General features: G+C 52.8%; 1 protein-coding gene across 2 annotated transcripts; it reads left to right on the forward strand.

Annotated features, from left to right (window-relative positions):
• Positions 1-234: 234 nt before the first annotated feature.
• LOC118769638 (E3 ubiquitin-protein ligase DTX4-like) lies at positions 235-21,973 on the forward strand. Of its 2 annotated transcripts, none has more exons than XM_036516850.1 (9): positions 235-676; positions 2,024-2,238; positions 9,421-10,498; positions 18,160-18,221; positions 18,433-18,594; positions 18,931-18,992; positions 19,401-19,721; positions 20,110-20,199; positions 21,227-21,973. In XM_036516850.1, the coding sequence occupies exons 2-9, from the start codon at positions 2,031-2,033 to the stop codon at positions 21,455-21,457; spliced, it is 2,214 nt and encodes a 737-aa protein (XP_036372743.1). In that variant the 5' UTR covers positions 235-676; positions 2,024-2,030; the 3' UTR covers positions 21,458-21,973. The 2 variants fall into 2 exon arrangements, with proteins under 2 accessions (XP_036372743.1, XP_036372742.1); XM_036516849.1 differs by lacking the exon at positions 235-676 and adding an exon at positions 1,204-1,779.
• The last annotated feature ends 755 nt before the right edge of the window (positions 21,974-22,728 follow it).

The raw sequence follows: 22,728 nt of genomic DNA on the forward strand, positions 1-22,728 counted from the left end.
GCACGGCGTGGCATTCATTCGCAAATTAGTTCATAATTTTACAGTTTCAGCTATGTGTTGACATTATGCCAATTGTTAAAAGTGCGCTAATTGACAAACCTAAAAACGAAGCGTTGCCTCTCGATGTGGATGGTAGGCGGGTATTCGGCGGTGGGGGCGACGATTGGTCAGCCACTGCATAATTTGTTGATATTGGGCGTGACAGTGAAACGAAGACACGCCCCCTGTCATGACTCTCGCTTCCAGCATCAGACTCATCTAGCACGGGGAAAGTGATGGAGGGGAAATATGGAGTCTTGCTTTGAAATCACGGAGAAAGAAAACAGTAAAATAGGTTAAAGAGACACGATATGAGACTGTTCCTGCTTCAAAAACATGGGGCATTTTCGCAGTCTCCCGGTGTCATTGTAATGGAGGCGTAGAGGGAAGCGGCCCAGATTTTCACTGGAAAATACGCCACAGAAAACAAGCAACGTTAAGCTACACTCACAAAAAATTAATTCTCTGTGTTATTTCTACCAGCTTTGTATTAGCTACCGTGGAAGTCGATGCAATACTACTGTATGGAGCTATTCGACGGACAGACGGAAAACCCGACAGACTGACAGTCTGCGCCGCCTTGGCTTTGATTGGAGATAGAAAAAGCCCCTTTGACAACAAGGACGGAAAGCAACTGGTGAGCATGCTTAATTACGCGTTTGGGCCCCCGTGGAGATAATATATGCGTGCATTTTTTACAGATGTTGACGCTGGGTACGCTAACGAAGACCGAATAATTTGAGTCAAAGTCGTTAAAAAGACAGTTTTGCATGCACACAAGATGCTGTCATAACTAACGTAGGCGCATCGCACGAAGGCGCATCCATGGCAGTGTTGTCTATCTGTCCGACAGTCTGGTTAGAGGTAGCCTACCCAGCGTCTAGATGGGTAGCTTACTAGCTAATGATGTGTTCCTCCGATTTTGGAGCTGGTATCCGCAATCGCATCGGTAGTCTGAATTCGAAGAAAAGCCTAGCACACGATGTCGCCTCTTTTATCCAACTGGGGACATTTTAAGAAGTGTTCCTGTTCGCAGCAGATAGTTCGGTATCAGATTCGTACGCAGAACCGAACTAGGCCTAAGTTCATGTCATATGGTGCAGATGCCGTAGAACCAATGAGGTGCTGAAGAAGGCTGAGATTTGGGGGTAAAGTCCTACATGGTTGAGCCGATACGATTTTTGCAACACGGATGCGTCTTGAGTGTCAAGATGTCAACGGTGTGATTTGCCTCGTATTTAAGACTGAATCTTAAACAGAGACGCATGCGGGGTACTTTGTCAAGCCGGCTAGACCTGTTTTCTTTTGAAAGACTTGCATGAGTCACGGGTAGTCGCAATGCCTATCGTGGTGTTGGGTGTCACTATTATGTTGTACTACGCCCCAACTATAGAATGTCATACAAAACGTAGCTTGCTAAGCCGTTTTTAATTTTGCTGTTTATCTGTAGATCTGCTGGAGGAAATAACCTGTAGTGTTGTTTATATATTAGCGACCATGAGAGTAATTTCAGTAGCCTACAATGAAGTGTAGGCCGTACAAGAATTAGAAAACCGTTTAGAAGTACGCATGCTTTTATATTTTCGTGTACTCGTGTATCCAGTTCACTACACCTTTCATTGGCATTTTGATCAGTAATAATGCAAACAGAGGGGTTCATGTATCATCTGGCTGACTGCACTGAAGACGGGTGACGGCAAATCCCAGATCTTCGCCGCTCTTTTCGTGTATCAGATAAATGTAAGTTTCACGTTTTGTGGTTTATTGTTATTATATCGACATTTGCGCACCGACCATTCGTACGTGGAAAACGCGTGGAGCGACTGCAACCGGAGAGATTTCCGCCGATGCCGATATTATTACATTATTGTGAATAACACCCTTTGTACAGAGAAACATAGAAGGCTGTTTAAAAAAATAGAATAAAGGAACGATGTTTTGAACAGTGCTCAACATGTAAATAGGCGGCGATGTCTGTTTTCAGGGACACGATGCTGCTGGCGTCCGCCGTGGTGGTGTGGGAATGGCTGAACGAGCACGGGCGCTGGCGGCCCTATAGCCCGGCCGTGTCGCACCACATCGAGGCGGTGATTCGCAGCGACCCGCGGGGCGGCAGCGTCGTGCTAGGCCAAGTCGACACCCGCCTCTCGCCTTACATCATAGACCTTCATTCCATGCATCAGTTCAGGCAAGACACGGGTAAGATGGAGACAGCTCTTTGGTTTTTTTTTGTTTTTGTGTGGTGAGTGATGATTGTATTGCTGTCGATGCATTTGGAAATGGATCTGTGTCGAGTTCTCGGTCTGCGTATAACGGAGGCTGCTACCTGTCCGTGCCTGTGTGTTGTCCATCTGTCTGTGTGTCTCAAAAATCCGACAGTGATCGCTTCCCTTGTCTGCAAAAAAGTTCACTCTTCGACTGCACTCCGTTTCTCTTCGTGAGCCTGTCCAATATTTATTGTGCAAGATCAACATGCACCCAGTGACAAAAAGCAGCTACAGTCAAATCAAGGCACACAAGGAATCAGTGATTTTTAAAATGAAGACTGATGTAGTGGTTATTATAGTTCAAAGTCTTGACTGTAACAGCGTTTCTTTGGCCCAGTGTCCTTTGTCTGGAAATATGTGTGATGTTCTGGAACAGCTGGTGTGCTGTATTCCAATAAAGGACATTCTTTTCCTATTACTGCCAGAATTCTGGGAGCAGCTGTTGTTTTGGACTGAGTTTTTTGGGAGGGAGGGAGAGAGAGAGAGTAAGTGAGGTTGAAGGGTGAGGGGGAGTGAGGATGCGATGGTTTATCTGAGCCTTAACATCAAATCTTTCCTTTTCTCATTAACCCACAACTGCAGGACTCACTCTTGTGCAAAGGTTTTTGTAGCGAGAGCTCTCATCAGGGTGGTGTGTAAGCCAGTGTTTGGTGGGGGGGGGGGGGGGGGTTTCTATAAACCATACATTATGTGCTGGCTGCATATGCCAGCCATATAAAAGCACTGGATGGCAAAGTAACTCTGGGGAGTGAATGAACAGAGAATTGCTGGTGTTTTGGTGAGCGGTGAGCGTTGATAGAGACGAGCTAAGAGAGGGTGAGATGGGCGCTGTAACCTCACTCTCACCCCACTGCCAGTGCTTTCAGCCAAACATGGGCAAAGGGAGAGAGAGAGAGAGTCACAAGGGAGAGAACTGTGAGAGGTGAAAAGAGAAGGAGGCAGAGACTGGTGAGAGATTGGGAAGGACTGATGGGGGTTTGCTGAGGGTCGCAGCGTCGCACAGTGAGTAGAGTCCTGTTGGAAGTGGGCATCCGTGTGGTGAAACTCGCTCTCCGCTGGCTGTCGGGCCGGAGGGCTAATGAGCCTCAGCAGCTTTGCTCTGCACCGGCTCTGTAAACAGGTCATGTAGCTGTTGCAATTGATTATGGGGCCATGAGTGGTGCACCACAGTCCTGTGGTGTGTGTGTGTGTGTGTGTGTTTGTGTGTGTGTGTTTGTGTGTGTGTGTTTGTATGTTTGTGTGTGTTTGTGTGTTTGTGTGTGTGTGTGTGTGTGTGTGTGTGTGTGTGTGTGTGTGTGTGTGTGTGAGAGAGAGAGAGAGAAGAATGATGCAAAAGTACAGGCTCAATCAACACAGCTGCATGTGCAACACACATACATGCCTACACACACAAACCAGTGTACAAACACGTGCATACACACACACACACACACACACACATCTGCTCTCACACACCAACACACATACCAGTGTACACACACACCAGCACACAAAGACGTGCATGCACGCACACAGACACCAGTGTACACAGAGACACACATACACAGACACACTTCTATGCACACATGGGTAATCTGCAGTGCGTGGGGCGCTGTAACACGCTGCAGGGCGCTGTAACACGCTGCTGTGTGTGTGGTGCTGTAACACGCTTCTGTGTGTGTGGTGCTGTAACACGCTGCAGTGCATGGGGCACTGTAACACTCTACAGGGTGCTGTAACACGCTGCAGGGCGCTGTAACACGCTGCAGTGCATGGGGCACTGTAACACGCTGCAGGGCGCTGTAACACGCTGTAGGGCACTGTAACACGCTGCTGTGTGTGTGGTGCTGTAACATGCTGCAGGGCACTGTAACACGCTGCTGTGTGTGTGGTGCTGTAACACGCTGCAGTGCATGGGGCACTGTAACACTCTACAGGGCGCTGTAACACTCTACAGGGAGCTGTAACACGCTGCAGTGCATGGGGCACTGTAACACTCTACAGGGCGCTGTAACACGCTACAGGGTGCTGTAACACGCTGCTGTGTGTGTGGTGCTGTAACACGCTGCAGGGCACTGTAACACGCTACAGGGCGCTGTAACACGCTACAGGGCGCTGTAACACACTGCTGTGTGTGTGGTGCTGTAACACGCTGCAGGGCGCTGTAACACGCTGCAGGGCGCTGTAACACGCTGCAGGGCGCTGTAACACGCTGCAGGGCACTGTAACACGCTGCCGGGCACTGTAACACGCTGCAGTGCGCTGTAACACACTGCTGTGTGTGGGGCGCTGTAACACGCTGCAGTGCGTGGGGTGCTGTGGAGTTGGTGATGGGGCCCCTCGGCCTGCTCCAGAGCTGCCCCCGTCCCGGCAGTGCGGTGGGAACGGGGTCAGAAAGCGGCCTCTGCGTGTGATGGCCTGTCTCCAGCCTCACTGCGTTCCCCTGCAGGAGAGGAGGCAGAGCGTCAGCGGCACACAGGCCGGTGAAGGAGCCCGTCCCTCTGCGGCAGGCAGCTGTGTGACACGCCGGGCTGCTCGCTGGGGTTTGCGGTGGTCACTTCCCTTTGTGCTGCTCGGTTGTCTTTGAAGTGGTTGGCTGGCTTTGTGGCAGGCGGTCGTCTTGGGCTTTTTCCTGCAGTCCTCCAGCTGACTCATTTCCAAAGAGACACAAAGCTGCACCCTGGGGGGGTCAGAGTGCAGAGGTCGTGGGGTCAGGGAAAGGGGGGTGTTGGCAAACACACATCCTGCAATAGCTGTGACAACCTCAGCAATGTCAACCCAAGCTGGGCAGGAGGAGAGGCCATGGCCAAGTTGAATTTTAATCTGAGACGAGGGGGTGGACAAAGAGGGGGCCGAGGAGAGAGGGGGTGTGTGGGGAGGTGCAGGGAGAGTCTGGGGCGAGGAGAAAGAGGAGCACGGACAAAGGAAAAGTTTTCTCGGTGCCGACCACATTTGTTTCCCGTGAGGTAGTGAGCAGCCTCGACCTCAGGCAGACCTCGTTCCAATCGCTACGTTACCAGAGGCAACAGCAGATTAAAAAGCAGGGATTTTCTCTGTTTGGAGAAACACGGCACTCATTGTGGTTCAGTGGGGTCTGCTGACCGTCATGTGCTGGTGATGAGAGCGGTCCGTGGCTGCCTGGGTGACGTCACCGTCCTCGGGCTCCAGCAGCGGGGGAAACGGCGATAAAGCCGCCCGCTAACCGAGCCAGAATCGGAGAGGTGTCGGAATTTGGGAAGAGACACCAGCCTTGCTCTGTCCCCCTTCCCCCCCTCTCCATGTGAGAGAATCCATTGTTTGCCCCCCCCCCCCCTCCCCGGCATGGCAGGGGGGGGGGACGAGGGGCGCGAGAGAGGGGAGAAGCAGAAAGAAAGAGAGAGAGGGGGGTGAGGGTGGAAAGAGAGAGAGGGGGCGGAGAACACAGAGAGAGGCCAACAGGTTGCCTCTCAGCAAAGGGGGGACGTGAAGGGAGACTTCCACTTTTACACCTCATTAATTTAAAACAATAAACCACAATACCTAACATACATTAACACTCATCAGCTCAAACAGAGGAGACGAAACTAAAAATATGAAAGGGAAGAAAATACAAGAAAAACCAACCCAAAAAGAACAAACAGGATTAACAACACTGAACCCACAAGCCTCTAGCAAGGCTCAAATTATGTTTTAATACCCCGTCCTTAGTCACCCCACAGATGCCCTCCTCAACCCCCGTGAATCATTGAAAGCAGCCACATCCTTACTCAGTAAACAGTAGATGAAGTCCATTTTCACCTTGATGGTAGAAACCATCTCAAAACCTGTACAGGGTCAGTTTAAGCCCTCCCAGTAATGTTGTTATTTCTGAACAGTCATATCACCATCTCATCCAAGCAGAAAGTTCAGGTGAAGGGAGGGTTTTTCCACGCAAGCTGTGAATTTCAGCGGGTGTAAATAAAAACACACAAACAGGGTGGCATTCCAGCATTTGGTAGCGCCTTGCCCTGCTGACACCACGTGACCCCATCGCCCAGCTTGTGGCCCGCTGGCAACCGCATGGACCGCCCCACAGACCCTCTGAAGTCACCAGCATTGATGAGTCTGGGTGTGGAGACACAATGCCACAGTCAGGACTGTCATACCAGAGCAGCCTATGGGTTTGGCAGCTCTGTGTGTGTGTGTGTGTGTGTGTGTGTGTGTGTGTGTGTGTGTGTGTGGTGATTGGTGGGGGGAACGGCTGGTCCTTGGTTGGGCCTTGATTGATCTTTTGTTTTTTTTCTATGCACTGCTGATTGTCATTTGAAAGTTTCCCATTAATGCTCGTCTGTTGCCATTGCATAGTTAAAAGCATTTGTCAGCATGCTGACCCTGAATGGCAAGCTCTGTGGGTCACTTGTGTGTGAGTCATGCAGGATTCGCGTGTGGATGGGATTTTTGGTGAAGTTTTTGGATTTTTTTCCAGCTCAGCAGGTCTGTGCAAACCCTGCTCCTGGGAGAAGGAGGCTGGGAGAGAGAGAGAGAGAGAGGGAGAGAGGGAGAGAGGGAGAGAGAGAGAGAGAGAGAGAGAGAGGGAGGGAGGGAGGAGGCAGCAGAGGAAACCTTTTATGCAAAGATGGGTGAATCTGCACAGCATTGATCCAGAAGGGAGACCCCTCTGGCTCAGACTGAGGGGAGATGGGGGATCTGAGTTTCGTGCCGTCCTGACCCCCCCCCCCCCCCCCCCCCCGACCCTGTGCTCCGTTCCCAGGCGTCGGAATAAATGAAGACATCCAACATGACAGGCAGGGGGCGGGGTCGGGGGCGGGAGCATGGGGGGTCAACCCAGTGAAAGGGAGGGAAACAATGGAAAAACCCAACAGATGGACACACCTGCCACACCTGCCCAGAGAGGCTGCTGAGGCCCTCTCAGAGTCTCTCACACTCTCACACACACACCCTCTCTCTCTCACACACACACACACTCTTTCACACACACACACACACACACTGTCACACACACACTCTCTTACACACACACACACACACCCTCACACACACTCTCTCACACACACACACACACACACACACACACACACACACACACTCTCACACACACACACACACTCTCTCACACCCTCACACACACACACACGTGCACGTCGCTCACCCAAACACTTGGTCTCCAGTGAGCGGAGGAGCTGTGCTGGTGCAGGGCAGGCAGTAACGGCACAGCTGGGGGAGCGCTGGCAGGGGGGGCACAGCTGGGGGAGCGCTGGCAGGGGGGGCACAGCTGGGGGAGCGCTGGCAGGGGGGGCACAGCTGGGGGAGCGCTGGCAGGGGGGGCACAGCTGGGGGAGCGCTGGCAGGGGGGGCACAGCTGGGGGAGCGCTGGCAGGGGGGGGCGCAGCTGGGGGAGCGCTGGCAGGGGGGGCACAGCTGGGGAAGCGCTGGCAGGGGGGGCACAGCTGGGGAAGCGCTGGCAGGGGGGGGGCGCAGCTGGGGGAGCGCTGGCAGGGGGGGGGCACAGCTGGAGGAGCGCTGGCAGGGGGGGTGCAGTCTGGACCTCAGTGCAGCTCTTTCTCTTATTAATTAAGGCTGAAGGAAATCAATAAGGAGCCGTCCACAGTTTACAGAAAGCACGCAACCACGGGCAGTCACCCGCCCCGCTGTGCACACAGCACCACAGGCATACACACACACACACACACACACCCATACACAGGAGAGGCTCCAGGTTCTGCCTGCCTTCAGCAGTAAAATCCACCTTCAGGTGTGTGAATCGCAGACACACACAACGGTGAGGGCCATTCTCTGTCCGTGTGAATAACCAGCAGGTAGTAAAGAGTGTTTACCTTTCACAGGTGCCTGTCATTTAACACCCCCCCCCCCGCCTCTTCCGCCCTTGCCCTCACCCCCAGGGGCAGGAAAGGGGGGGGTGTTCTTTATAAACAAAACTGGGTCGCCCTGAGGTGGGAAGGAAATGGCTTTTCTGGTCACACAAAGCCTCCGACAGTCCCGGAGGAGGGCATGATTGCACATTACGTTACATTATTGTCAGCTAGCAGACGCTCTTACCCAGAGGGACTTACAGAGGTTACAGTTTTTACATGTTATCCATTTATACAGATGGGTATTTACTGAGGCAATTCTGCTGTAAGTACCTTGCCCAAGGGTACAGCAGTAGTGCCCCAGCGGGAAAATAAAGCCAGCAACCTTTCAGTTACGAGCCCTGCGCCTTTTTGCTGTGCTACCCTGCCGCTTGAGTGTAGAGCTGATGGTGGTTCAGTAATGGGAGTGGGTGGCTGGATCTGCCGGTCCTGTGTCCCAGTGTAACAGAGGCACCCCAGGGCAGCATTTCGGACTGTTGCACCACGTCCCTCTCGCAGCCAAGACCCTGCCAGTAACCCTCTCTCGCTGTTCACAGACACAGTGGTTGCCTGTAGTTACGCTGCACAGTGCCATGGGTTTGGTGATTGGCTGGTTGGGTGGTCTGCATCTGCCAAGCCCGAGGTGTTGCTGTCAAATGTGTCCCTCCTCTGATACCCCCGGAAAACCGCCACCTCTGTGAGTGAGTGAGTTGAGATGGTTAGCTACGCAGCTGAACGCCAGCACCGTGTCAGTGCTGGTGTCTGCAGCGGGCCGCGGGAAGGAGGCGTGGGGACCGCAGGTTGTGGCCGGAGTAGCTGTAGTACAGCATCCAGTCGTCTCGCTCGGTTTCGGGGGCCCGGTGCCTCTCGCTCCCTCCCTCAGTGATTCCAGGTTTTGCTGACAGACTGCTGAGTGCGAAACAGTCTATTCCAGACACTGTATCTGTACTGTATTACCCCTCTCTCAGTGCAGTGTTAATGTACTGTACTGTATTACCTCTCTCTCAGTGCAGTGTTAATGTAGTGTACTGTATTACCCCTCTCTCTCAGTGCAGTGTTAATGCAGTGTACTGTATTACCTCTCTCTCAGTGCAGTGTTAATGTACTGTACTGTATTACCCCTCTCTCTCAGTGCAGTGTTAATGTGCTGTACTGTATTACCCCTCTCTCTCAGTGCAGTGTTAATGTTGTGTATTGTAGTGTGCCGCAGTGTCAGTGTGCCGCAGTGTCAGTGTGCCGCAGTGTCAGTGTGCCGCAGTGTCAGTGTGCCGGTCAATGTAACCGGGCCACTTTATCGCCCCCTGCAGGTACGCTCCGGCCGGTGCGGCGCAGCTTCTATGACCCGACGTCGGCGCCGGGGCAGGGCTGGGTGTGGGAGTGGGAGAACGACGCGGGCTCCTGGACCGCGTACGACACGGAGGTGGGCATCGCCATCCAGGCGGCGCGGGACCGGCAGCAGCCCTGGCTGGACCTGGCGCCGCTCGGCTTCTGCTACCTCATCGACTTCCAGAGCATGACACAGATCAACCGGCAGACGCAGCGGCGGCGGCGCATCCAGCGGCGCTCGGACCTGGCCTACCCGCTGGTGTCGGGCCCGCTGCCCAAATCGCAGGCCTGGGGCGCGGGGGCGGCGGGGGGCTCGGCGGGGGGGCTGCTGGGGGTGGGCGTGTCGGGGGCGAGCTCGGGCGGGAACGGCGGGACGGGCGGGGCGGTGTACCCCGGCGGGACGCTGTCCATGTCCTCCCTCGCCCCGCTGGGTCAGCCCTGCGCCTGCCAGCAATGCGTGCTGGTTCTGAGCGTGAAGACAGGCGCTATGGCGCACACGCTGGGCCGCAAGCCCCCGCCCGTCAAGCCCCCCAGCCCCAAATCCGCCCTGGGGAGCCACGCGGCCTCCTCCGCCAACTCCTACTCCCACACCCTGCCGCACCCCCCGTCCCTGTCCCGCTCCCTGTCGCCCCACAAGGGCCCCCCCAGCTTCGCCCACTCGCTGTCCCTGCTGGGCCCGGCCTCCGCCACGCTGTCGCTGTCCTCCACCCGGCCCCCTCCCCCGCCGCTGCCCCCGCTGCCGCCCCCTCCCCCCCCGCCCCCCCACCAGCACCAGCAGCAGCAGCAGCAGGCTTCGTCCTCGACCACGCCCAGCTCCGGCTCCGCCTCCTGCACCACCTCGGCCCCGCTGGTGCCCACCGCCACCCTCATCACGACGGCCACCTCCTCGTCCTCGTCGTCCTCGCCCGCCGCTCCCGCCGTCCCGGCCCCAAGGGCCTCGGCGGCATCATCGGCCGCCTGCGCTGCGCCCATCCCGCCCCGCGCCAGCCTGGCCGGGCTGAGCCGCCCCGCCCTGCACCGCATCGCCATGGCTCAGTCGCGTGCGCTCATCGCCTCCGGGTGAGCCGCCAAACCCGCCGCCGAACCCGCCCGCCCCGCCCACGGACGCGCGCCTCACTGAGATAATGTATGCACAAGAGCTGACCAATCAGAAGCAGGGTTTTTTTCACCCCTGCTCAATCAGTGCAAAGTGGGCCTCGCGCTTCCTGTAATGGGGCAGCAGTGTTGTGTAGTGGCAAGGAGCACGACTTGTAACTGAAAAGTTGCTTGTTCGAATCCCTGCTGGGGCACTGCTGCTGTACCCTTAGGCAAGGCACTTAACCCAGAATTTCCAGCTATATAAATCGGAAACGTGAAAAATTGTGACCAATGTAAGTCACTCTGGAGAAGAGCGTCTGCTCGATGACAATAATGTAATAATGATAATAACGTAATGGAGCAGTGGGTACATGAGCAGCAGAGCTCAGTGCAGTTAAGGGAGGTCTGTGCATACTTATTTCAGTTGTGCGCACGGTTGGTGCCGGTAGCAGGCGGACTGACACAGGCAGCTACAGTCACTGGCCTCGCAAGCTGTTGCCTGTATTGCTGTTTGTTGGTTTTGCTGCTGCTGCAGTTAGTGATGCTGCTGAGAAAGTGAGCAGCGCTTTTGCAAGGAATTGTTTTTGTTTCTTGTGTCGTTGTTTGCGATTACGTTGTCACTTGTGAGTTTATTGCTTGTGATTGTGTTACTAGTGAGTTCAGTGGGCACCTGTTTTAATGGGATAAGCTCTGAGTGTGTGGTATGTATGTTTTAATGGGATAAGCTCTGAGTGTGTGGTATGTATGTTGTAACGGGATAAGCTCTGAGTGTGTGGTATGTATGTTTTAACGGGATAAGCTCTGAGTGTGTGGTATGTATGTTGTAACGGGATAAGCTCTGAGTGTGTGGTATGTATGTTTTAACGGGATAAGCTCTGAGTGTGTGGTATGTATGTTTTAACGGGATAAGCTCTGAGTGTGTGGTATGTATGTTTTAACAGGATAAGCTTTGGGTGTGGTATGTATGTCTTAACAGGATAAGCTCTGAGTGTGTGGTATGTATGTTTTAACAGGATAAGCTTTGGGTGTGGTATGTATGTTTTAACGGGATAAGCTTTGGGTGTGTGGTACACCTGTTTTTCTGCAGGCTGAGGTTTTGGTGGATTTTTGTGGTTTCTGTTGAATATAGCTGAGAGTGTGGTTTCGTCACTTGACCCTCCCTGCCCTGAACGAGGATTGTTTCACTTAAAAGGAGACAGCAGTGTGACAGAGCGCACGTACTGTAGGGCTGAAATGTCTGGATTAATCCAGCACGTCTCTTTCAGGACCTATTCGAAAGGGACAAACTTTGAACCTACAGAGATGAACTGTGCAGAAGTCCGTGATAAACTCACTTGCACACTCTCTCTCTCTCTCTCTCTCTCACACACACACACACACACACACACACACACACACACACACACACGTTCTTAGTGAAAAACAGAGTTCACTGCGGGTTACTGTGCAGGGTGTTTTGCATGAGACCGGTCTGACTGGATCAGCGATCATGCACACAGCTGTGCTGATGTTCGCACGGCCGTTAGAGGCATGGCGCAGCATGCTGTCCTGTGTTTCTGAGGTCATTTCAGCTCGAGTTTCCAACAGCCATGTTTCTGTGACGGACTCTGCTCTGCCTGCTGAGCTGAACAAAGACAAAAAGCCGGGGACTTGGAGCTGGGGCTTTAGGTGCTCCTCACAGTTAGTGCTGAGACATTCCTGTCGTACCCCAGAGGAAACTGCTGTCCTCCGATCGCGAGACGAAGGTGCAGCTCTGCCAACGAGCTACGAGGCAGGCAGCGTGTGAAAGTAGCTCTGAATGATACTGTCGGCTGAGCAAAGGAAACTAGTGTATGAAGAGTGTTATGTCCAAGCACAATGTGTGTTCTCTGACTGTTCCAGGGAGTGTGTTTGCTCTCTGAGAGCGTTTTCTTTTGACTGGAGCGCGTAGTGTGACGTGTGTTGTGTGGATGTGCATTGCGGAGAGTGTTCTGTAGTTACAGGGTGTGTGAAACTCGGAGAGCGTGTCATGGTGTCGGGGCGTAGAGCCGAGCACATTCCCTGGCCATGCTGCAGAGAGTGCGGAGGAGCTGTGGAGGAGTGTGGGAGTGCGTGAGGCCCTGTGATCGCTCCCAGCCCTAAATCAGCTGCCTCGCCTCTAACTGATCACCGTCTGGGGACAGAAAAGCGTGATTGTGGAGTGGAGGAACGCAGCTCGGAGGGGGGGGGGGGGGGGGTGAAAAAGGGAGGAGAGTTTCGGGAGAAAGAGCTCCGCATCGGAGGGGTCACAGAGGGTCGAGGCAACTCCCTCCACCCCCAACAGCAACCCCCCCCCCCCCCCAATCAAAAACTCGGAATGTGTCCCGTTCTCAGGCCTGGCGTTTCTTGGGGCCTTCTGTGCTCATTGTGTGAGCAGGCCCGGTCTCTACGGCAACCTTTGTCAGGACGCCGAGTCCATATTAGCAACACAATGGCGGCTCCCTGTGGGGACGGTGGAGGAGGGGGGGGGGGGGTGGTTGGGGGCAGGCAAAGACAAAAGTTTCGGAGGGTGGGGGTGTTTGGGGGTGGTGGGGTTAGGGAGGGGGGTGCAGCTATATTGGTATGTGTCTGTGTGCGTGTGTCTTGAGGCGTTTGACGAGGAGGTGTGTCTCTGAGCGAGCTAGCGAGAGTGAGCGAGGGGGTGGGGTGAAGTCAGACTTCCAGGGAAGAGAGAGAGTGTGTTGGAGAGCCAAACGCAGATGCTGTCACAGAGACAGACAAAGGAGAGTCTGGCTCGCACAGGGGTGGGGGGGTGGTGAGGGAGTGGGGCGCAGGCTTCCCGAAAAGCAGGCCGCTGGCAGGGTGTGTGCAGAGACGCTGCAGAGGGAGGCTAACCGTGCTGCCAACGCATTGCTAACCTGTGGCGTGCCTCCCGGTGTGAAACCCTGCCTCGGCCTCACCGTGCAGCTTAAAGCGCCGCTGCGAAGCCGAAGCTTGGCGGTGGGGAGTGAGAGGGGTGGGGTGTTTCTGTGCCGCTGTCCGGGAGCACAGAGGCAGGCAGAGCAGAGCGTACAGACAGAGGGGCACACTCACACAGGGAATGTCAATATTTACATCTTTCGCCAGGCAGCGGGGAGGAATGTGTGTCTTTCATGAGAGAAAGAGTGTGAAAGAAGACATGAGAAAGAGAGGAGGGGGGGCCCACAGGCTGTGAAAGAGGAGTGGGAGGAGAGCCAAGAGAACGAGACAAGAAGGGAAAATTAAAAAGGGTGCCATGAGATGAGGGGACTTTGGGAGGTTGCAACAGGTCTGCCTGCTGTACCTCAAACCGGCCAGCAGAGGGCCTATCATAGCTGAGCCACTGAGTGCTGCCTTTCCCCACTGCGCTCTGACAGACTTCTGTAAGGACACTGCAAGGGTGTCCCGTTTCCACTGTGTCACTGTATATGCCCATAACCAGAAGGTTGCTGGTTTAACTCCCCACCGGAGCACTGGTGTTGTACCCTTGGGCAAGGTACTTACCCCAGAATTGCCTCTGGATATATCAGTCTGAATAAATGTATAAAACCTATGTACGCTGCTCTGGATAAGAGCATCTGCTAAATGGCAGTAATGTAATGTGATGTCGTCACACTGGCGTTCTGCCAGTGGGCTGCGGGTGAGCACGCTCTAGTCGGAAGGGATTTGAAGGGAGAAGTTTAAACCAAACAATAAACTAGAGGGTGTGTGTTTTTGGTTGTCTGACGTTCTACTAAAGAGTGTGTTGTATCGGGGTGTAGTGTAGTGTGTCGCTGGGTGGTGGCCGCAGACTGTGGGGGGTACGCGGGGTGGGTTTTTGGGCGGGTCTGAGGGGGTGTAAATCTGCCATCTGATCGCCATAAGGGGACAGAAGAGTGCGGACAGGGGTGAAAGGGGGAGGGGAGTTTTGTAATTCGGGGGGAACACAGAACACTGTGATCCCCGCGTGAGGGCTACCCCCCCGAACACAGCTGTCCCCCCGGGGGACCGTGGCTCTGAAGCCTCCTCTCTCTGCCTCATCCTTCCTTCCTTCCTGGCTTGTGGTGGTGGAGCTCGGTTTGGGGCGTCTAATTCTCTCTCTGACGGAGCAAGCAGCTCACTCAGAGTAAGCACAGAGTCCTCTCTACAGCCTAGCAGCTGTAATAACCTACACAGGCCTCCTGTGGCTTCCTCTTCCTGTGTGTGTGTGTGTGTGTGTGTGTGTGTGTGTGTGTGTGTGTGTGTGAGAGAATGTGTGCGTGCGTGCGTGTGCGTGCGTGTGCGTGCGTGCGTGTGCGTGCGTGTGTGTGCGCGTGTGTCTGTGTGTGTGTGTCTGTGTGTGTGTTGTTTATGACTCTCACCTCCAGCTCCGTATGTTTGGTGAGCCATTCTGCTTTAGCATGTGAGTGTGTGTATGTGTGTGTGAGTGTGTGACGCAGCGCAGCATCTGTCTCACTGACGCGCTACACGGGTTCACCCTCCGGTCCCCTCCGCCCGTCGCCCCGTTCGGGCTCTGAGCGCCCTTTCCTCTGATGAGATTTCTCTGATTTAATCACGCCGCTAACAGGATCCATTCACTGCACCTGCCTGATGCTCCCAGTCTGTGAGTGGATACGGCCACCTGAGCTCCACATCCAGAGCTCACGCGACTAAACTCCGATTCATTCCAGAGTCTGGCGCACACAGGGCATTTTTCTGATTTGGTAGAGCATGTGTGTGTGTGCGTGTGTGTGCGTGCGTGCGTGTGCGTGTCTGTGTCTGTCTGTGTGTGAGACAGAGAGAGAGAGAGAGAGTGATGTGTGTGTGTGTGTGTGTGTGGGAGAATGATAGTGTTTGTGTGTGTATCTGCGTGTGCGCAGATCTGTGTGTGTGTGTGTGTGTGTGTGTGTGTGTGTGTGTGTGTGTCAGTAGGACAGATGGGCAGTGTGTTAATGCTGATAGATTAGCAGGGATCAAACGTGACTAAACATTCTCACAGTGCAGGCTGTGTCCCTGCTGGCCTCTCGGACTCTCACACTCCCAGCACAGCACTGCACAATGTGTCATTATCCGCAAACCGCATAATATATATCAGTGTCACACGCTGAGCTGTGAGGCCGGGAAGCAGCTCAGCCCCGCCCCCTTTCCCCTCCCCTCCGGGACCCTGTCTGTCCGGGGGCGGAGTCTCTTCCTCTGCAGGGTTCATCCTCATATCTGCACTGCTGAATAATGATTTATTCTCATTACATGTCTTACCATCCCACCCCCTTCAGATCAGTGCCAAATTTTGGCCTAACCGTTCAGAATTGGAGTTTCCATATAACTCCAGCATATTTAATAATCCAGTGATGACAACAACATAAGTGCTGAACAGCTGAAAATGAAAAATGTAAGGCGGTTTAACACTTATTTATGGATACTTTACGATGTCAGTGTTTCCTGGTGTGATCTCTTGGCTTTCGACCAGTCAGGGAAGGTTTATCGAAGTGCTGCCATCTACTGGCCACTAGTGCAGTGCATCACTTCGATTTCCTTACCGCTCAGTAATGTGAGAAAATGGGAGGAAGCTTGTTGTCGTTTTCAGAATGTTTATCATGCATCTCACATTTTCACATGATTATGTGCGCTCAGTCCTCCCCTCCTCTTTCTAGTGACAACATTTCCAGCTTTCAGTCTGGAAGTGTGATTTTTAATTGGGCCTTTAGCGATGGGCTTGAACTTTCTCTGTTGACATAATTTTTTTATCTAAATTCAGTTTGTTTTCTCATATTGGTACGAGAAACATGTATTTATGCTGCCAAAGTATGCAGTGGAACAAGATATCAGGCTGGGACGACTACTGTCAACAATTTAGAAGTTTTATTGAAAGTGGAATAAAATTTGATAAAGTTGAATGGTTAATTTTACTGAGAAAGTGTTACTTTGCGTGTATGGCTATGGTTTTCCGGTTGAGAGTGAAGTGCTGGCAGGTTTTCAGTGAGCAGCTGTAAGGTGAGGGTGGTGAGTGCGAACTGCATGCGCTCGCACAGATTACACACTCGCACAAGGCGATTGCACATCCCGCACGCCCAAGCGCACTCTCACACCTGCTGCTCTTAACCCAAAGCTGATTAGCGTTGCTCAAAGCTCGTTAAGGCAAAGCGCTCCGGGAAGGAGAGCTCGTGACCACGGCAACCGCACCTGCTGTGTACCAGGGCCTGGCGGTCTGTGAATCCGAACTGTGGCCTCTCCGTCTTTGCCTCCTGCTTTCACCCGGGCGATACTCCACTGTACGAAAACCTCCGCTCCGTTTCCATGACAGCCTGTTTACCGCCAGTGAAACCACAGGGTGCTTGGCGCTCAATATAGATGTGCAGTGTTTTTTTTTTTTTCTTATCTTTTCTTTGCTAAATGAATCTATTACTCCTGACCTGCATCCGTACCTTTCCACGAGAAGCGGGCTCCATCTATGACGTGATAAAGGGGTGCTCGACATTCTGTGTGGGAAGAGTGCTCCAGTCGGTGTTCCACCAAGAGACCCACTGAAACTCTTAGAGCCACCATAGTAAAAAGTCAGAAAGGGCATTACGAATAAATATTCATTCTTTCAGAAGCCAGCATTATTATTCTTCTTTATTGTCATTATTAAGGTAATGATGTAAAATAATTCTACATTCTGAATGGTCATGTTTGCCAGATTGAGGGAAGCACACCGCACCACGTGAGATTGCTGTGCTGAGTTCGGATCCTCGCTTCTGCTGGTGCAAATGCTCACACACTCACACACCCCAGTGTGTGTGTGTGTGTGTCTGTGTGTGTGTGTCTGTGTGTGTGTGTCTGTGTGTGTGTGTGTGTGTGTGTGTGTCTGTGTGTGTGTGTGTTTGTGTGTATATGTCTGTGTGTGTGTGTGTGTGTGTGTGTGTGTGTGTGTGTGTGCGTGTGTGTGTCTGTGTGTGTGTTTGTGTGTATATGTCTGTGTCTGTGTGTGTGTGTTTGTGTGTATATGTCTGTGTCTGTGTGTGTATATGTCTGTGTCTGTGTGTGTGTATGTGTGTATGTGTGTGTGTGTGTGTGTGTGTGTGTGTGTGTGTGTGTGTGTGCGTGTGTGTGTGTGTGTGTGCATGTATGTGTGTATGAATGATCAGCTGTGGCTGTGACGCACAGGTAATCACCCCCAGGTGTGGCGTGTCACTGTGTGAGGTCAGCGAGCAGATGGAAGCTGGTGGATTAGCTCAATAAGAGAGGAGGAAGGAGGCTGGAGCCGAGAGGGAGACGGAGACCAAGCGCAGGAGGAACTCTGCTGAAGGAGGGACAGACGGGAGCCATAGATCGTATCTCTCCAGTTTGGAGATTCATCAGTTTTTTCCTGCCTTGTTGCAGAGACGGAAATCGATTCTGTTGAGAATTGATTTGAACTTTGTACATTTGTATGTAATTAATTTGTTGAGCGAAGCCGTGTGAAGGATGACAGTTCTGAAGGTTTCTCAGTGAGTATCCATGGAGGACCAAGGATCTGTGTGGGCATAGATGCTTGGCCGTGTTTTCTGTGTGTGTGTGTGTGTGTGTGTGTGTGTGTGTGTGTGTGAGAGAGAGAGACCAGGTTATGCAGTTAATTTGTGGAGCAGAGTATGCATGACTGTGCTGTTGTGTGCTGTGTTTTGTGGCTGTCCGAGAGGTGCCTGGAGATGCAGGCGTGTGTGACTGACGCATTTCTCTGCCCTGTGTTTCAGAGTTCCCACTGTACCAGTGAAGAACCTCAATGGCTCCAGTCCTGTTCACCCTGCCCTGGCCGGTAAGAGTAACACACACACACACATATATATATATACAGCCGCGCACGCGCGCGCGCACACACACACACACACACACACACACGTACATACATATATTGCACCTGAGCTCACTGGTCAAGCCTGGGATCCACATTCTGCGTAGTTCAGCGTGTGTGCACACGTCTGTGTGTTTACAGGGTCTCACTGTCGCCCCCTGTCTCTCACACGCAGGTATTACAGGTATCCTGATGAGCGCTGCGGGACTCCCCGTCTGTCTGACCCGGCCCCCTAAGCTGGTACTGCATCCGCCCCCCGTCAGCAAGAGCGACATCAAGCCCATCCCTGGCCTGGGACACTGCTGCCGCAAGACCACCAAGAAGCAGGCGCGCAAAGGTGGGCCGCAGAGTCACACACTTACAGCGCAGCGTCACACACTTACTGCGCAGAGTCACACACTTACAGCGCAGAGTCACACACACGCTCCAGTGTCACATATATGGACAGTAACACTCATGTACACTTTAACACTTTGTATACTCTAGTATTCTTATGTACGCAGTAAAATTCTTGTTTATACTTTAACACCGCTGTATACTCTGTAACAGTCATATACACCATGTTACTCAGTACGTTTCAGAGCTCTTACACAGTTTTCAGGCATCTGCTCTGCCTTCGAAGAAACAAGCTGAATGAGTTATAACCCTAACCCTTATATTTTACCTCTTGCAGGTAAAACTCCGGAGGAGGTGGTGAAGAAGTACCTGCAGAAGGTTCGGAACCCTCCTGAGGAGGTGAGCCGCACCCGTTTCTCTCTCTACGTCCAGCGGCAGGTTCGGACTGGCATTTCAGATGCCACGCGGGGAGGGCTCGGAGAGCAACGAAAGGACAAAGCAGTGTTCCTTCTATATGTAACAATCATATTTCAGAAAGGAATAACCCAGGGAAATAGAATAACCTGGGGAAGAGATTGGGGGATACATCTTATTTTAACAGTACCTAAATACAACGGGGCAGTGCTAAAAAACATGAGTTTATCGCTTCAGACAAATGAGCTTTCCTTTGCATGTTTGATTCTGGTGTAAGTGCAAGGCTTGTCTGTGTGGTAACTGCAGTCCTAGGACTGAGCTGTGTGTGTGGTGGTGCTCGGTCTGTGTTTAGAGTAACGCGTAACGCCCCCCCCCCCCCCCCCCCCCCCCCAGGACTGCACTATCTGCATGGAGCCCCTGGGGGGGCCGTCGGGGTACAAGGGCCCAGGGGTGGGCAGCGTGTCGCGGGGGGAGTCGGTGGGCCGCCTGGCCACCTGCGGACACCAGTACCACCTGCAGTGCCTGGTCGCCATGTACAACAACGGCAACAAGGACGGCAGCCTGCAGTGCCCCACCTGCAAGACCATCTACGGGGTGAAGACGGGCAACCAGCCCCCCGGCAAGATGGAGTACCACGTCATCCCCCACTCTCTGCCCGGCCACCCTGACTGCAGGACCATCCGCATCATCTACAACATCCCGCCCGGCATCCAGGTAACACACAAACACATGCACACACACACAGAGACCACACACATGCACACATACACACATGCACACATACACACAAGCACACACGCACACGCACACACACATACACACACACTCACTCACTCACTCAGACATCATACAAATGCATGTGCACACACTCACTAACACACACATACACACAAACACACACACACACACACACACAGACCAACAGACAGAGTGCTAAAAGGTACTGCTGTACTCTCCGTGTGCCTGGGTGTGAGGATGTGATGACACCTAGTGGCCATTCCAGGACATGGCATGCATCCGGCAGTAGTATGACTGTCAGGCGGAAAAGGGAATGAAAAACTAATGAAACAATCTCTGCCTCTTTCCCCGTTCTTCCTCTCAGGGCCCAGAGCATCCCAACCCCGGGAAACCCTTCACAGCCAGAGGGTTTCCACGACACTGCTATCTCCCAGACAGCGAGAAAGGACGCAAGGTACCGCTCTCCCTTCTGTGTGTGTGTGTGTGTGTGTGGTGTGTGTGGTGTGTGTGTAGTGGGTCACTGTGTGTGTGTGTGTGAGTGTGTGTGAGTGTGTGTGAGTGTGTGTGGTGTGTGTGTGAGTGTGTGTGTGGTGTGTGTGTGGTGTGTGTGTAGTGGGTCACTGTGTGTGTGTGAGTGTGTGTGAGTGTGTGTGAGTGTGTGTGGTGTGTGTGGTGTGTGTGTAGTGGGTCACTGTGTGTGTGTGGTGTGTGTGTGGTGTATGTGTAGTGGGTGACTGTGTGGTGTGTGTGTGTGTGTGTGTGCGCGCGTGTGTGCGTGTGTGCGTGCGTGCGTGCGTGCGTGCGTGCGTGTGTGCGTGTGTGTGTGTGTGTGTGTGTGTGTCAGTGAGCATGTGCAAGCATGCATGTGTTCCTAAGCGTGGCCCGTGCACAAGTGCATACATGTATTTATACCATGCCTGCGATAATCGTGTTTCAGAGTGTACAGATTTGTGGCTATCATTATTAATATTTATAATAAGTGGGTGTTAAATGAAAATAATGTAATAATGTAATAAGCAGATGCTCTCATCCAGAGTGACTTGCATACAGTAGGTTACAATTTTTGTCCATTTATACAGCTGGGTTAAGCACCTTGCCCAAGGGTAGAGCAGCAGCGCCCCAGAGGGGATCAGACCAGCAATATTTTGGTTACGATCCCCTGACCACTGTGCCACAATGCTGTTTATAGAGAATTACAGAGAAGCTTTACAGCTGGGTCTTCACACGAGATCAGAATAGCGTTGGCTGAAGAAATGGTGAAAAGATAGCGAAGCTGCCGTTGAGGTGAAGCGGAGCATGACTGGGGTGACGGAGGTGACAGGCATGACGGGTGTGACGGGCGTGGCAGGGGTGGGGGTGACTGAGGTGACAGGCGTGACAGGTGTGAGGGGCGTGACAGGGGTGCGGAGATGTGACGGGCGTGGCAGGGGTGATGGGTGTGGGGGTGTGTGTTTAATCACGGGGCGCCCCTCCTCCTGCAGGTGCTGCGGCTGCTGCTGGTGGCCTGGGACCGCAGGCTGGTCTTCTCAGTGGGCACCTCCAGCACCACAGGCGAGTCCGACACCGTCATCTGGAACGAGGTGCACCACAAGACCGAGTTTGGCTCCAACCTGACGGGCCACGGCTACCCGGACCCGGGACACCTGGACAACGTGCTAGAGGAGCTGAGGGCCCAGGGGATCACCGAGGAGGACAGCCTTCAGCGTGACTGAGGGGCCTGGGGGGGCCGGGGGGGGGTGAACTGAAGGGGGGTCCCAGCGGGCAGGGGAACGGACACTTCAGCTACTGATTTGGGAGTCAGGATATGGACTCTACCACTGCTGAAGGGGGAAGTGGATTCTACCACTGAGGTAGAGAAAAGGGGACCCCCCCCAAAAAAAAAACAGAATAAAAGAGTGAATTTGTGTGAGAGCACACAAATTGGGGGGTTGGGGGGGGGGGGTAGGGCAGAGGGGGTTTAGAGCTGCTACTGTTGAAGGTGAGTTGACAATAGTTTAAACTCAGCATCATCTCCAGCAAAAATGCAAGAGACTCAAGAGACTTAACACTAAGGTACTTAGCCAGCAAAACTGCACTGAGAGACATGGTAGTACTGCAGGTACTAAACACTACAAGGAAAACGAGTTTGAATGGGTACTAGCATTAACACTATCAATACATTAACAATGCACTGAGAGAGAGGAGGCAGAGGCAAGACAGAGAGAGAGGGAAGAGAGAAAGAGGAGAGACAGGGGAGAAAGAGAGGGGAGAAAGAGAGGGGGGAGAGAGTTGATGGGGAGGGGGAAGGGATGAAGAGAGTGGGAAAAGAGAGAGAGACAGAAGAAGGAATAAAGAGGGTGAATGAGTGGAGTAGAAAGTAGGAAAGGGGAGACTTTAGCTTTACGGTACATTTCCACTGAGCCAGAGAGAGAGAGAGAGACTGTGACTACAGTACAAGGACCAAACTGCTTGCTTATAATTCTGGTGAAGTAGCTAGCAAAAGCCCAGCAAATACTGTGTGTGTGTGCACGCCTTTTTTTTTTTTTTTTTTTTTAAACTCCCCCTAGTGATTTCCCACGGTAGGTACATTCCGGTTCATGATTGATGTTTTAATCACCATGACTTTAAAAAAAAAAAAAAACAAAAACATTTCAGTTTATGAACGGTTCAGTTACATTTTCATCATTTTAATATGACTTCACAAGCTACATTTTACTTTGTTTACCTTTGTTTCTGAAACGCCTTCTTAGTCTGTGCTGTATGTTTGTGGCTGCATGGTGGTAAGCTGCTTCACTGTGAGTGGTCGTTTCTCCAGCCAGGGGACTGTTACAGTGAACTGTATGACAGTAAGAAGCAGTCCTTAACACGTATGAACTTGGGAGTTTCAAATTTCCGCACGAGAAAAATGACATATATTCCTTTGTAATGTTAAGAGGTTATTATTTTGCTTTTTTGTTCAGTTTGTATGTTTATTTCGTCAAACAGTGGAGGGTGAGAAAGCACC

This window comes from Megalops cyprinoides, chromosome 22 (genome assembly GCF_013368585.1).
Source record: "Megalops cyprinoides isolate fMegCyp1 chromosome 22, fMegCyp1.pri, whole genome shotgun sequence".
NCBI lineage: Eukaryota > Metazoa > Chordata > Actinopteri > Elopiformes > Megalopidae > Megalops > Megalops cyprinoides.

Coding starts and splice junctions, on each gene's coding strand:
- LOC118769638 (XM_036516849.1), top strand. Junction 18,993..19,400: donor TTCGGAACCCTCCTGAGGAG/GTGAGCCGCACC, acceptor CCCCCCCCCCAG/GACTGCACTATCTGCATGGA. Junction 19,722..20,109: donor ACATCCCGCCCGGCATCCAG/GTAACACACAAA, acceptor TCTTCCTCTCAG/GGCCCAGAGCATCCCAACCC.